Source organism: Xenopus laevis, chromosome 2S, assembly GCF_017654675.1.
Source record: "Xenopus laevis strain J_2021 chromosome 2S, Xenopus_laevis_v10.1, whole genome shotgun sequence".
NCBI classification, from domain to species: Eukaryota; Metazoa; Chordata; class Amphibia; order Anura; family Pipidae; genus Xenopus; species Xenopus laevis.
The window spans coordinates 33,808,842-33,824,439 of NC_054374.1; the positions used below are offsets into that span (position 1 = coordinate 33,808,842).

General features: G+C 39.3%; 1 protein-coding gene and 1 long non-coding RNA gene across 2 annotated transcripts; one reads left to right on the forward strand and one right to left on the reverse strand.

Moving 5' to 3' along the window:
* Positions 1–280: 280 nt before the first annotated feature.
* Positions 281–6,710, forward strand: LOC121400472. Its single transcript, XR_005965758.1, has 3 exons — positions 281–299; positions 2,393–2,469; positions 6,308–6,710. It is a non-coding gene; the product is annotated as an uncharacterized LOC121400472 (long non-coding RNA).
* A 3,529-nt stretch (positions 6,711–10,239) lies between these two features.
* Positions 10,240–15,335, reverse strand: LOC121400470 (pyruvate dehydrogenase E1 component subunit alpha, mitochondrial-like). The gene is made up of 5 exons (XM_041583602.1): positions 15,150–15,335; positions 13,866–13,937; positions 13,711–13,778; positions 13,281–13,389; positions 10,240–11,144 (listed from the first exon to the last, which is right to left on the reverse strand). The coding sequence occupies exons 1-5, from the start codon at positions 15,279–15,281 to the stop codon at positions 10,980–10,982; spliced, it is 546 nt and encodes a 181-aa protein (XP_041439536.1). The 5' UTR covers positions 15,282–15,335; the 3' UTR covers positions 10,240–10,979.
* Positions 15,336–15,598: the final 263 nt, after the last annotated feature.

The following is a 15,598-nucleotide window of genomic DNA, read 5'->3' on the forward strand; positions in this document are numbered from 1 at the left end:
ATTAGGTTGTTATTATTACAGAACAAAAACTCTCCGTAAAGAGGGAAAACTAAAGGTTGTGCTCAGACTATGGATTTCTGTGAATATCAAGCTTGTTTGCTCTTTAGGACTTTATGCAGGGAAGATAATATACCTATTTAACTGTTCATGGATAAGTCTGCCCTAAAACGATTCTGCAATTCTTCCCAAGATATTCCACAGACAACTGTACCTTATGGCGTCACATGACCAAGACCACAGACCAAGAGCTTGTTAATTGGCTGAGGGGACTTGCGAGCTGCGACGATGTAGTAAACCAGGTAATAAATTGCTGGATTTATTGCCATGTCAACTCTCATATTCCTGGTTACCGTGCATAATAAAATGTAGCAACTGGTGAAGGCTAGTCACATAGAAACATTTCAGATTTTCTTTTCGTTTTCAGTGTACAAGACGGTGGTGATTACTGTTTCTAACACAAACCAAAAGAAATAAGATGTGTTGTTAAATGATTATAGCTTTACATGCAAAATCTTCTCAATGTAATCACAATGTGCTTAATTGACATTGCATTGATGTTTGTACGACACGAAATAAAAATGTATTGAAATAGAAACATTACAAACGTGGTTTTTAATGGCTTTAAAGGGCATGTAAAGGCAAAAAATAAAATCCCATTCTTTACTTTTCTTTAATGAAAAAATGAATTATACTTAAAATTAAAAATGTGTACATTTGTATAAAAAACCTGGACTGTATGCAGTGAAAATTCTCCCTTTCATTTTACTGCTGTGGATTAGGAATTCTCAGACCGCGACCCTAACTGCTGGCAGGGAAAACAATCACTACTTTATGAACAGCAGGGGGTAGCCCCGCCCTACGTTTCTCAGCCATGCAGAACTCAAGCAAGCTTTGTTTGTTTCCCTGTAGAGCAGCCGGTGACTGTGTAGAGACTTTTGTATTGGATTTTATAGTTTTTGCCTTTTACTGTTTCTAGCCGCAGGGACGAAAGATCATGGAGCCAGATTTAAACAGATAAACTGGATTCTATTTGGAGGATTATTTTGCTGCAGCCATGGTTCTGCCGATTTGGAGAAAAGTTTGTATTAAACCAATACAAAAAATAAAAATCCACATTAGATCACATGACAACACAGACCAGTGCAGTCTGTATGTTCTGGATTATTAATCAGTCTATGCTGTATCGGCTTCTGGGCAGATATTTAATTTACTGTGCTGTTTATGATAATTTATTACGATCCCTAAGCAGGCCCAGACCACCATGCTGAGCCATGTAGCACAGTTCATTAGTCTTGCAAAGATGTTTAACAAAGTTACAGATTGGTGACCCCCTGTAGCCAAACTTTGAAAGCAGAAATTATTTGTTGATTAGGCTTGTGAGTGAAGAAAGTTTATGTTTTAGTATACAAAATACAGCATTTTCTAGCCTTATTCTATTTTAGACTTAATTTCCCCTTTAAGATGATATCAGATAACTGCCCATGTAACTCACAGATTTAAAGGTGGATTCACCTTTAAGGTAACATTAGGATGTTATAGAATGGCCAATTCTAAGCAACTTTTCAATTGGTCTTCATTTTAGCCTTCTTCTTCTGATTAGTTCCAGCTTACAAATGTGTAATCTAAAAAACAAATGCTCTGTAAGGCTAAAATGTATTGTTAGTGCTACTTTTTATTACTCATCTTTTTATTCAGGCCTCTCCTTTTTTTTTTTTGTATTCAAAGAAATTTTTTTATTCATGTAGAATAAGTAAGCATACAATAAACATATATGAAAAAAATCACATCTGGTCAACAATCAGATATGTAGCATACACAGCACCAGGAATACCAGTTCGGAAAGTTAACTAGAACCAGTAATATCACAGGAAAAAGAAAGTAGAAAAGAAAGAAAAGGGTGGAAAGAGGGGGGGGGGATTGGGGGAAGAGGCCTGAAGGTTAACGTTGTATCATAGTACTTACAGTTTTACAGTTTGTCATGTGCATGTAAGTAAGAGATCCAGGGCTGCCAGGTCGAAACAAAGTTATCCTTTTCTCCGTGAGATAGGATGTCAATTCTTCCATAATATAAATATCCCTGACATTGGCAATCCATTCCTCTAAAGTCAGGTATTCAGGCCTCTCCTATTCATATTCCAGTCTCTTATTCAAATCAGTGCATGGTTGCTAGGGTAGTGGAGACCCTAGCAACCAGACTGCTGAAACGGAAAACTGGCTGAATAAAAAGCTAAATAACTCAAAAACCACAAATAATAAAAAATGAAAACCAATTGTCTCAGAATATCCCTCTCGACATCATACGAAAAGTTAATTTGAAGGCGAACAACCCCTTTAAGTAATATCAAATTAAAATGTAATTGCTTCTCTAACAAATTCTAAATTGTGTTCCCAGTTTGTTGAAGAAGAATACACCCTCTATGATGTACTGCATGATATCACCAAAGATGATCTGAAATCACTGAGACTCAGGTATGTAGGATGATGGCAAATGAATTCCTCTAGAGCAAACACTATATAGTCATGTTACTTTTTGTCCTGCCGCAACATTCACTTTGTATTCTACATATTATACAGCAAACATTATACTGGTATCTGTTATCCTGAATGCTCGGGACCTGAGGTTTTCCGGACAACGGATCTTTCTGTAATTTGGATCTTCATACCTTCATACCTTAAGTCTACTAGAAAATCATTTAAACATTAAGGGGCCGATTCACTAACTTCGAGTGAAGGATTCGAAGTAAAATAACTTCGAATTTCGAAAGTTTTTTAGGCTACTTCGACCATCGAATGGGCTACTTCGACCTTCGACTACGACTTCGAATCGAAGTAAAAATCGTTCGACTATTCGACCATTCGATAGTCGAAGTACTGTCTCTTTAAAAAAACTTCGACCCCCTAGTTCGCCATCTAAAAGCTACCGAAGTCAATGTTAGCCTATGGGGAAGGTCCCCATAGGCTTGGCTAACTTTTTTGGATCGAAGGATAATCCTTCGATCGTTGGATTTAAATCCTTCGAATCGTTCGATTCAAAGGATTTAATCGTTCGATTCAAAGGATTTAATCGTTCGATTCAAAGGATTTAATCGTTCGATCGAAGGAATAATCCTTCGATCGTACGATCGCAATATTTGCGCTAAATCCTTCGACTTCGATATTCGAAGTCGAAGGATTTTCAATTTTAATTAACCCTCGATATTCGACCCTTAGTTAATCAGCCCCTAAATAAACCCAATAGGCTGGTTTTGCCTCCAATAAGGATTAATTATAGTTTAGTCTGGATCAAGTACAAGGTACTGTTTCATTATTACAGAGAAAAAGGAAACCATTTTAAGAAATCTGGAGTATTTGGATAAAATGGAGTCGATGGGAGATGGCCTTTCTGGATAACGGGTTTCCGGATAACAGATCCCATACCTGTACAACAAAAGGAGCATAAGCAGATTATCTCAGAACCAGGCACAGGTTACTTCTATTTCTGCCTCTGCCCCAAGTTCTTCAGAGAACCATAGAGAATAATAATTAATAATATCACAAATCAATAGACGGTGGCTGAAAGAAAAGTCTAATTTGAGGCTGTGGGACAAGGGTGCTCTAGCCAGAAATGAAACCCATTTTACTAATCACATAGGACAACACAAACCAGTGACTATGTAATAAATGTAATCATTTATTATTAAAATAATATTCTTTTTCAGGATAGTCCTAGTGGCGTCCCAAATGGCACTTATACCAGTCGTTTTTGTGCTGCTACAGATTCCATGTGATAGTATGTTCTTATTCTGCTTCTTTTATTTTTATACCTTTAAAGGAGGAGTAAGCACATACTTTATTTATAGGACTCCTGTCATTGGTTGCGCTTGTACTATTCTCATCACTAAACAATTGGAAACCAATCTTTTCCTGTACAAGGGTTCCTAGTTGGCAATTGCTGTTAGAGAGCCAGTGACATGAAGTGAACATGGAAGCCACGACCCTGATCTCCAGCTCGATTTTCAGTTCAATTACGGGGAGCAGAGCCTTTCTGAGGTGTCTGTTTGGTGCATCTTAGAGGAGAGATTACTGTTTAGATTATTATTAAAATTCCCATTAAAGGGGTTGTTCACCTTTGCGTTAACTTTTAGTATGATGTAGAGAATGAGATTCTGAGACAATTTGCAATTGGTTTTCATTTTTTGTTATTTGTGTTTTTTGAGTTATTTAACCTTTTATTCAGCAGCCCTCCAGTTTGCGATTCTAAGCAATCTGGTTGCTAGGGTCCAAATTATCCTAGAAACTATGCATTGGTTTGAATAAGAGACTGGAATATGAATAGGTGAAGCCTGAATAGAAAGATGAGCAATAAAAAGTTGCAATAACAATAAATGTATAACCTTATATAACATTTGTTTTTAGATGGGGTCAGTGGTCCCCTTTTGAAAGCTGGGAAGAATCAGAAGAAAAAGGCAAAAAATTAAAAAACAACAAAAATGAAGACCAATTGAAAAGTTGCTTACACTTGGCCATTCTATAACATGCTAAAAGTTAACTGGAAGGTGAACTACCCCTTAAAGGACATGTAAAGCCTTCTTTTTCCTACCATGTATATAAGTTGGGCATATCTTCCCCACCCAAGCCACATCATTTGTACTGCTTATACCCCCTCCATTTGCTAGTGCCATCACATTTCCCTAAAACAAATAGCAGCTTTCACCCGGCGGCCATTTTCCCTCTGACACATCATCAGTAACAGAAACATGTATTCTGTACTTTGTTCTGCTGGGGTTGAGCACTGCAATGGTTAAGCTGAGCTCAGGAGAGGTGGTTAGGAGAAAAAATAGGATCAGACAACTAGAGTTTCTATGAGACCAGTAATTCTATCTCTTCATTGGCTGTTAGACTGGAGGGTGTGTTTAGTAATATGAGCTGAGAAGAACTGAGCATGCTCATGAGCCAACAGCCAAAGTAAATTCCTGAGGGAGGCGGCCGAGTGGGTTAGAGGAGGAGAAGGACTTCTAAGTGATTAAGGGGATGCTGCAGCCTTACTGTTAACCTTTTAACAACCAGAATGGCAGTTATCTACAGATTTCAAAGAGGCTGTTCACTGATTACATTTTTGTGGAGGGGGTTTACGTGTCCTTTAATGTGGCACTACTTTTTCAAATATGTGACTGTTGGTAAATATACTGTATATGGGAAATCCATTATATGCACAAAGGTTGGAAGTATAAGAAGACTGTTTATATAATTACCCCTGCCCGATACATGGCTGGCAGAATTGTACAGGTATAGGATATATTATCCAGAATGCTCGTGACCTGGGGTATTCCGGATAAGGGATCTTTCTGCAATCATTTAACCATTAAATAGACCCAATAGGATTGTTTTGCTCCAAATAAGGATTTGTGCAGCTTACTTTGGATCAAATACAAGATACTGTTTCATTCAAAAGAAATCATATTTAATAATTAGAATTTACAGTAGAACCTCACTTTTAAAATCCAGATTTTGAGTTTCCCCTCATTTTACATCGTTGTTTTATCTCACCTATATATTATACATAACACATTTCCCTGATTTTACATTTTCCTGAATTTTACACCATTTTTGTCTGGTCCCCTGAAAAACGTAAAATGGGGGTTCTACTGTATTTGATTAAAATGGAGTCTATGGGAGATGGCCTTCCCGGAATTCGGAGCTTTCTGGATAACTGATCCTATATCTGTATCTTTACTGTCACCAATAATATTTAGGTGCATCTTTTGTAGGGTGTCTGCGCTACTACTGAGTGGGTCGGGTTTTTCCCCCGCCTGACATCTGCCTACGCCCGCCAGCGTGTGACTTCCGGGTTCCTTTTATAGACCCGCGCCCGACCTGCCCTGCCGATGACATCACAAAAGGGGCGGGACGAGCAGGCGAGCGCATCTTTAAAAGAAGAACCCGGAAGTCGAAAGCCGTGCAACGTGGCAGGAGAAGAGCTCAACTTGCACCCGCCCTCCTGCCATTCGCCAAAAGTGTGGGGTCGGCCCGAACTCCCGGACCCGCGGTTCCTGCAGCTATTGGCCCGGCCGCACATCACTAGTCTGTGCCCAGTAAAGTCGGGGGAAAAAAACAATAGACCTTGAGCATAGAATGAAATAAGTGAAGAAATTGAATGTAATGTGCTCCATGTCCTTCCAAAACCCTCCCAAACCAATAAATAGATGTGCACTGTAATAATATTTATTAGACAATTTTATATTCTGTTTGATACTATAGCAAAAAAAAATGACAACACACTTGTGTGATGCGTTTCTTAACCCCTTCCATTCTGTTCTCCGCACTTCAGGGGAGGAGATCTCTGTCGGATCTGGAAAGCTGTAACTAAATACAGGAAAGATAACAATCCAGCTGGCGTCGACAATTAACGAAACGACGCATTTCACGCACTGCAACTGTGAAAGGTTTCCGGCGAAAGAAACATTCCTACTTTTAAATTATTTAACTTTTGTATATCCCTGTATAGAATCTCTTTTCTGTGGAAGTCTTTGTGTGTATAGATGATTTGAAAGTTCTCTTTGCCAAAGTTTTCTTTTCCTGAATGTATTGCACAGCTGTGAGCAAAGTCCTGATATACTGTTCCACAATAATTCATATTTCATATACGAACGCTTATTTACAATTCCACTGTCTATAAAATAAATATGTTGTTACTGCAAAGAATACAGTATAAATTAGTTACTTGTAACCCATAATGCTGTGGCTCTTTTTGTGTTTATCTAAAGGCTTTGAACTGGGGGTTCTGGGAGCTGAACTGGGGGTTCTGAGAGCTGAACTGGGGGTTTTGGGAGCTAGACTGGAGGTTCTGGGAGCTGGATGGGGATTCTGATAGCTAAACTGGGGGTTCTGGGAGCTGAATGCAGTAGAAATTAGTTACTTGCAACCCATAATGCTGCGGTTCTTGTTTGTGTTGAACTGGGGTTCTGTGTGCTCAACTGGGGGTTCTGGGAAATGTACATGGGGGTTCTGGGAGCTCAACTGGGGGTTCAGCATCTGGTAGGCAACATAACATTTCCGATATAACAAGGTCATGGTAATAAATGAACTACATGAGCATCTTTTAGTGTCCTGCCGTGACAAAACTACCCCCTTATAACAAGCTGCCAGGAGGGGCAAGAAAAGTCTTCAAACTCTCCATAATAAATGATTTACATCAGATACTGTTCCACAGCGATATGTGCAGAGGTTCCGGCAGATAAATCTGGAGTTCATCTGATGCTGCAGACGACTGGCTCAGCAGCCATCTTTGTGCACCCACATTACTTCATGCAGTTACGGTAATTTATAACCATATTGGGACTGTTTAATACAGTGATGGGCAACTGGTGGCCCTCCAGGAACTGTAATTCTTAGTCAAGATAAAGTACCCAGCAAGCCAGGAAATGTTCAGGGGCTGTGCCTATGCAGTCTTTACAAATATACCGTGAGAAGTCTTTATCATTATCACACTCTGGTGAGATGCTGCTTGAGTGGCCATTCATGTGCTCCTGTACTATTTCCTGCGGACGGAAATCTGGCCATTTCTCTAGAACGGCCCTGCCTGTCACAAGGAATAATCAGATTGGCTTGCAGGAGTTTCACTGGCCGTATACAAGTGGTGATAGCTGCCTCACTAAAACAGTTACCATCTCTCAGAGAGCGGCACTTACTGGACCCAGACCGCAAGGGTTTGGGACTCACAAGCCGCACAAATGAAGTGACTGCACTTCTGGGTTTGAGTCCTGTGGACATTTATGTTCTAATTCAATTAGGGAAGTGGCAGATGTGTTTCTTGGTCTGTGTATAAAATCGGGCTGAGAAACAGGTGCTGTATGGGCCTGAGTGCAGACACACACAGAGGGTTTTGGCATGGAACTATAGGAGTGAATAACTGTCACATTGGGTGAGTAACTGCCGGCAGACACCAAGTGCCACAGCTCTGTGTGAAGTCCATTTACAATCTAACCACAGACTCTTGTATTGAATCCTGGTACAGAAAAACAGGGTACAAAGCTTCTAATAACTAGTAGCCAGTTTTAGAGGCTAAAGAGAAAGATCTCACTTTGCAGCCCAGAGGCAATAAATATGGTCGCAGGCTTCAAGCTCTAGGTATTCAGTGTTGGGAGGCAGCATCAGGTCTTCTTCTGCAGCAAAACCCAAAAGCTCCCCTGTCTGCTCCATCGTGGGGAAGGGTAGGTGTATGTTCAGTGCATGTATTTTTGATCTGCCTTTTATTGTTTTATCTTGCAATTTAGTATTTTAATTAGGGATGCACCAAATCCACTATTTTGGATTCGGCCGAAACCCTTTGCGAAAGATTCGGGCGAATACCGAACTGAATCCTAATTTGCATATGCAATTTCCCTCCCCACCCCGAATTTGCATATGCAAATTAGGATTCCGTTTTGCCAGGCAGAAGGATCCGGTCGAATCTGAATCCTGCTGAAAAAGGCCAAATCCTGGCTGAATCCCGAACTGAATCCTGGATTCGGTGCATCCCTAATTTTAATCGTATTTGAATCTATTGGAATGCCTTAGATCAGGGGCCACAATCCCTGTAGCATCACTTCTACTCGGAAGATACAGTGATTGGCATGTCCCAGTTTAAGTGCTAGAGTCACATGAAAAACCAGATCATGAGACAAATGATATTTTAGAGAGTTTTTGCCACCACTGACTCTTTCCTGTAGGGATCTGGGAGGAGAGGACCATTTATCAAAAGTCAAATTTCGAATTCATGTGAACTTTTTTTTTAACTCGAATATACTCACAATTAGACTGGGAGGTTATTTAAGAAAAAATTGGAATGTCCAATATTCGAATATTCGAATAGTTCCGAATCAAAAATTTCAATCGTATTCGACTCGTACGAATCAAGTTTTTCTCCGTTAATGAACTCGGCAGGTTTTAGGTGGCGACTATTCGGATTAGGACTGTTTCCATGCCCGAGGTGTTATAAATCTCACATTCTAATTTAATTCTAAGAGTATTAAAATTCGAACGTGTGAATTTTGACACCAAAAAAAAAATAAAAATCTGAATTCAAATGTACGATTTGACCCTATACTGTAAGTTTTATGTAATGTGCCCCCCCTCAAGTCATTGATTGGTTACTGTCTGGTAAAGCAGTCGAAACCGAGAGAGCTGAAAAGCAGGAAGTAGTGTTCTGGCTATTATGTTAGGTATGTTGTTGGTGGAGAGGAGAGTACATCTGGAATAAAGAAGTTAAAAGAAATTATATTTCATGGATTATCTATTCCTTATTCAGAATGCTTGGGACCTGGGGCTTTCCGGATAAGGGATTTTCCGTAATTTGGATCTTCATACCTTAAAGTGATCCTGTCATCGGAAAACATGTTTTTTTCAAAATGCATCAGTTAATAGTGCTACTCCAGCAGAATTCTGCACTGAAATCCATTTCTCAAAAGAGCAAACAGATTTTTTTATATTCAATTTTGAAATCTGACATGGGGCTAGACATTTTGTCAATTTCCCAGCTGCCCCTGGTCATGTGACTTGTGCCTGCACTTTAGGAGAGAAATTCTTTCTGGCAGGCTGTTGTTTTTCCTTCTTAATGTAACTGAATGTATCTCAGTGAGACATGGAATTTTACTATTGAGTGTTGTTCTTAGATCTACCAGGCAGCTGTTATCTTGTGTTAGGGAGCTGCTATCTGGTTACCTTCCCATTGTTCTTTTGTTTGGCTGCTGGGGGGAAAAAGGGTGGTGGTTGATATCACTCCAACTTGCAGTACAGCAGTAAAGGGTGATTGAAGTTTATCAGAGCACAAGTCACATTACTTGGGGCAGCTGGGAAATTGACAATATGTCAATAAATTTCAAAATTGAATATAAAAAAATCTGTTTGCTCTTTTGAGAAATGAATTTCAGTGCAGATTTCTGCTGGAGTAGCACTATTAACTGATTCATTTTGAAAAATGTTTTTTTTTCCCATGACAGTATCCCTTTAAATCTACTGGAAAATCATGTAAACATTAAACAAAAACATTAGGCTGGTTTTGCCTCCAATAAGGATTAATTATATCTTAGTTTGGATCAAGTACAAGCTACTGTTTTATTATTACAGAGAAAAAGGAAATCATTTTTAAAAATTTGGATTCATTTACTATAATGGAGTCTATGGGGGACAACCTTTCAGTAATTTCGAACTTTCTGGATAACTGGCTTCAAATAACAGTACCTGTACTAAGAAGAAGGAAATGATACTACGAGCAAAACTGAGCAAAGTGCAAATAAAAGTTGTAATTGATATTACGCTCTGTACAAATTGCTATAGGGCCACAACAGGGCCCTGTGATTACGGCCTGATCTATGGGAGGAATCAAGGACAAGGCTTGCCTTCACTTCCAGTGCTTTGCTCCATGTTCCAGATCTTCAAGCCATCATACTGAACAGAACTCTGCTTTCCCTGGGCGCAAGTACTTGTTAGATCAGAGACGGAGCTTAAAGTATTGCTGATGACGTTTATTAGGAGCTAAGAAAAATACAAAGCAATCATTGTGTTGAGGTCAGTTTTAATGAAACGGACTAATAAATGTTTCAGCACATGTATAAATGGCAAGACTTTAAGTTCAGGATCCTATAAATATATAACATTTCATCTGAAGAAGGCAGAGCTTCTAACTTACATTATAAGAGAACTTTGCCCAGCCAGAATCAGAAAGAAAACCATGGAAGAAAAGGGGGTCTCCTGAAGCACGAGTTCTCTCTAATGATTACACTGAACTAAAATGGATGCAGATCTGCTTTCGGTCTGAAAACATTAAGGCATTTTCTTCTTATCCATACACATGCCAAGTCCTTATGTATTAAAACAAAGTCTAAAGTGGATGATGTTACTGGTGGGACATGAAGAATTGCAGTGCGTCTTCAACCCAGCAGTGAGGAGTAAACATAACCCAGCACCCATTAAAATGCCCTTAAAGTAACAGGTAACATTGACCAGAGGAGGACTGAAGAGATTTAGCTGGCGGATTTGTATTTGATCCAGAGATTTGCTCCTCTGACATCAAATGTGGGATCATTGCGATAAATGTGATTGGCAATTTCTTCTAGTGGAGGTTCAGGGTCGGTGGTAGCAAACTGAGCAGCTTCCTCAATCTCTTTCCGTACTTCCACATCAATTTCCTAGAAAATATGAAGAGAGAGAGAGAGGGGGGGGGGGGAGGGGGAGGGTACAGGTTATTACTTGTTTATTGTAGTTGTTATTATTAATATATTCCATTCCTTTAGGAATCAGCACAAAATGCACTCTATAAAGTGATTTGCCAATAGGACCTAGATTATTCTTGATGCTGCCTTGAATTGTATCAAAGTAAATGTATTAAATGTTTGAATCACTGTGCCTAGTACAGTACAGTTGTAATGCACCAAGGCAATTTAAAGGCAATTTGCAATTGGTTTTTTTTATTTGTGGTTTTTAATTTATTTAGCTATTTATTTAGCAGCAATTTCAGCAATCTGGTTGCTAGGGTCAAAATGATCCTAACAACCATGCACTGATTTGAAAAAGAAACTGTAAAATGAATAGGACACGACCTGAATAGCAATAACATTATGTTTGTGAAAGTTCTCATTCAACCAGGTCATGGTATATCTATAGAAATATGTCAAATCAACTGGACTTGCTGTGTTTTTTTTTTCCTGAAGACTTTTCACCAGTCACCCAACTGGCTTTCTCAATTCAGAATAACTTGTACATAGGATCTTGCTTCGCTATATATCCTCTGGAATGTTGCTCCAATCAGCTGTTTGATAGTTAGGAAAGGACAAGGTGCTCCAGAATGAATTGCAAATGACTCACCGAGTAATGAAAGTGGTCCGGGTGCACCAGCCTCAGACCCCCATCTTCAGGGAGCTGCATGACCAGTGGATCCGTTAAGTGCCGGTCGGCCCTGCTTTTCTCTTAGCATAATCTGTTTATCATAATCCACAATGATGTCATTAATTAGGTGTTGATTGTAGTAGCAAAATTGGAGCTTTGATGTGTTATTAAACCTTCCAGGGAGAGGTGCCGAAACAGCATTATATGTGGCAGACATTAGATTTAATGACATCATTGTGGATAATGATAAACAGATTATGCTGATTGGAGCAACATTCCAGAGGATATATAGCGAAGCAAGATCCTATGTACAAGTTATTCTGAATTTGGGTGACTGGACGTCTTCAGGAAAAACACAGCAAGTCCAGTTGATTTGTCTTATTTCTGTAGATATGGCAATAACAGTAAATGTGTAGCATTACAGAGCATTTGTTTTTCTGATGGGCGTCAGGGACACCCCATTTGGAGGAGGAGAAAAATAAGAAAGCGGCAAATAATTCAAAACTATATAAAAGAAAAAATCATACCCAGTTGAAAAGTTGTTTAGAATTACCGATTCTATAACATACGAAGTGTTACCTTAAAGGTGGACCAGCCCTTTAAAGGAATGGTGAGCACATGCCACATTGGCGTGTTTATAGAACACAAGCAAGAAAAGAAATTTAGAATGGCTAGGCACTTAAAGGAATTATACCCATAAAATTGCCACACTTAATGCATATGTGGTTGACCATCTGCCTGATGCACTTCCTTTGGTTTGTGAGGTTCACGTGAGCCCTGTAAATAACTTCAATTCAGTCAATTCAGGGCTGCCCATTCCACCTCCCCAATTTCTTCCCTTCCCTTACAGGAGCTACTTGCGCCCATTTAATGCAAGAAATAACGTCATATTGCAATTTTTAACTTTGAAAAAGAAAATAAGCATTAAAAGGGTGGTTCACCTTTCAGTTAACTTTTAGTATGTTACAGAATGGCTATTTCTTCATTTTTCTACTTTTTAAATTATTTGCCTTCTTCCTCTTACAGTTTCCAGATTTCTTTCTAACTGAAAGCTGACCTTATCTAAAAACAAATGGTCTCTAAGGCTACAAAGTAGCCTATTCATATTCCAGTCTCCTATTCCAATCAATGCACGGTTGCTAGGGTAATTTGGACCCTAACAACCAGATTCTGGAAACTACAAACGGGAGAGCTGCTGAATAAAAAGCTAAATAACTCAAAAACCACATGCTAAAAAAAATAAAAACTAATTGTATATTATCTAAGAATATCACTTTGTACATCTAAATAAAACGTAATTTAAAGGTGAACAACCTCTTTATTATGGAGTACCGAGTATTGTAGCATTTGTGAAGTTTATTATATGACTGAAATGATATTGTTACCATGCCTGTATTCAAAAGGGACTGAAGCAATCACACAGAGCAATTAAGGAGTACCTTTAATTCCTCCACATTAGACAGGTTGTTGTTTAACATTCTGTCCTTGAGAAGGGTGATCGGATCACTTTTACTTCTTACTTCCTGAATTTCCTCTCTGGTACGATAACTGGAATTAGGAAGAGAAAATGATAAAGGAAAATAGATTAGAGAGATTGCATTAGGACTAAAAGAACAGAAATGTCACAGTGTTTCTACTTACATTACTTTACCCAAAATACAAATGAAAAAACCCAAAACATAAGTTTTAAAGGGGCAGAACAGATGGGCTAGTTTTTTCTCTGCCTTGAAATGTTAATTCCAGCATCAATACTTCCCTTGCTATGGGAACAGTGTTTTAGCATTAGCCTCAATGCTCTCGGACTGCAAAATTCCATTAACTCGAGGGAAACTAGACATTCTCAAGATGCTACAATAATATTTTTCTTACCTTACACCAGGATCGCTCATGCTGTGTCCATGATAACGGTAAGTCTGAAGCTCCATTAAAATTGGACCCTGAAAAATAAAGTATTAGGTTTCAAACACCACTACACAGAAAAAAAGAAGGTCTGGGTTAAAATATTCCAGGATATAATCTCCCACCTTTCCAGATCTGCAGTGATCAGCTGCAAACTTAGTGGCTTCTCGAACACACAGAACATCCATACCATCAACATATGAAGAGAATTAGTTATTGATACGCTTTATAGCCCAGAATAAAATGTGGATCACTAGTTACTGGGGAATTGGAGCTCAGCTCTTCTTGCCATTGACAATATGCTTTTCTGATTCTAGGCGCTTTAAATGTTTGTAACTGCTCACTTTACAGGCCTGAATTGGAGCAGCTTCAATTTCCCTACTTCTCTGCTCAAGAAATCACAATTTATTTTTTTTTATGAATAAAACAATAGGAAGAAATGTTCAGAACAAACACTACTCTCTGAATTCATGTTAAACATGGGGTATATACTGCCCTTTAAGGGTCTGGCCACACAGGCAGATTTATAGAGATTAGTCGCCAGATGACAAGTCTCCTCTTCTTCACCTGGGGGCAGGCACTCGAATCGCTTTGTTTTCCGAAGTCGCCCATAATTGCCACACGAGGAAACTTCGGGCAACTTCGGAAAACGAAGCGCTCAGAGTGCCTGCCCTCAGGTGATTTCCATTTTAGTCGGCGGAAGGCAGATAGGGGAGATTAGTCGCAGAGAAGAAGAGGAGATTTGTCGCCTGGCAACTAATCTCCCCGAATCTGCCCGGGTGGCCAGACCCTAAATGGCTCAAGTGTATTTACTACACTGCCGGTGGATGAATGAACAGCCCTAAGTAAACTATGAACACTAATCTGGTAGGATAAATCAGGCTGATCCAATCAAGTGGCAGTGGTGTTTAGACTGGAACAGCCCAATTATTCCTCGTCTGACAGCAAGTACCAACCAGGTATTAGGGACACTGTTGTTTAGATCCCAAGCACAGGACAAGGACAATAAGCTGCCAACTCAATTTGCAGGCATCATCAGATCCAGGGAAGACTCTTTGCAGAGTGCCACCCTGAGACAGGCCAGCCGATTCCAACCTACTTGCTCAGTTGTGCCTTTTTCACTAAAAGAGGCGAAATTCTGATTTAATTTCAGCCCTTGAAGTTACCAGAAGCAGCTTTTTGCTGTCTCTAGTAACTTGTAGGCTGCTGCTGCCTGAGTTTCTTAGCTTACCACATGACAGCTCTCCTGATCAGATCAGTATCATAACAAGAAGTCACTAGACCCCTGCAGCTCCCCTTCCTTTAGTATCAGTTTAGCGAGTGATTCTGGTATTATAGCTACTAGCATCCCAGTTTTGCAGTGGGTTACAGTTAAGAAGAAAGGGATTATAAGTAGAATCAGTACTTACTCGAAGACCTGGGATGTAGTCTCCTCGTTTGTAATAGTCTGTGCTTGCTGCTGCTCTCTCCACAGAGGTCCCCATGCCGTATCTGTTATTTTCACAAATAAAGATACAGGGCAGCTTCCATAAGGCAGCCATATTGTAGGTTTCAAATATCTGTCCCTGAAATACAAGGAAATAGGGAAAAATCTCAGTAAAAAATGCAATATACAAACTAATTTACTACAGTTACAGAATAGCAATATATATGAAAAAATAATTGGTAAAAGAAATAATATAAACTGCTATTCTATATATGGTCACCGATCATAATCCAAAGAGTTTAACAACAATGACAGATGGGAGTCCATGGAAAGCCTTTCTTCCTATCAAGGTATCCTTATCCTGAATAGTGACTGAACCATGTAAAGCAATTTAAATGCAGCCATTAGGCACAACCGTAGGGAAATGCCTTC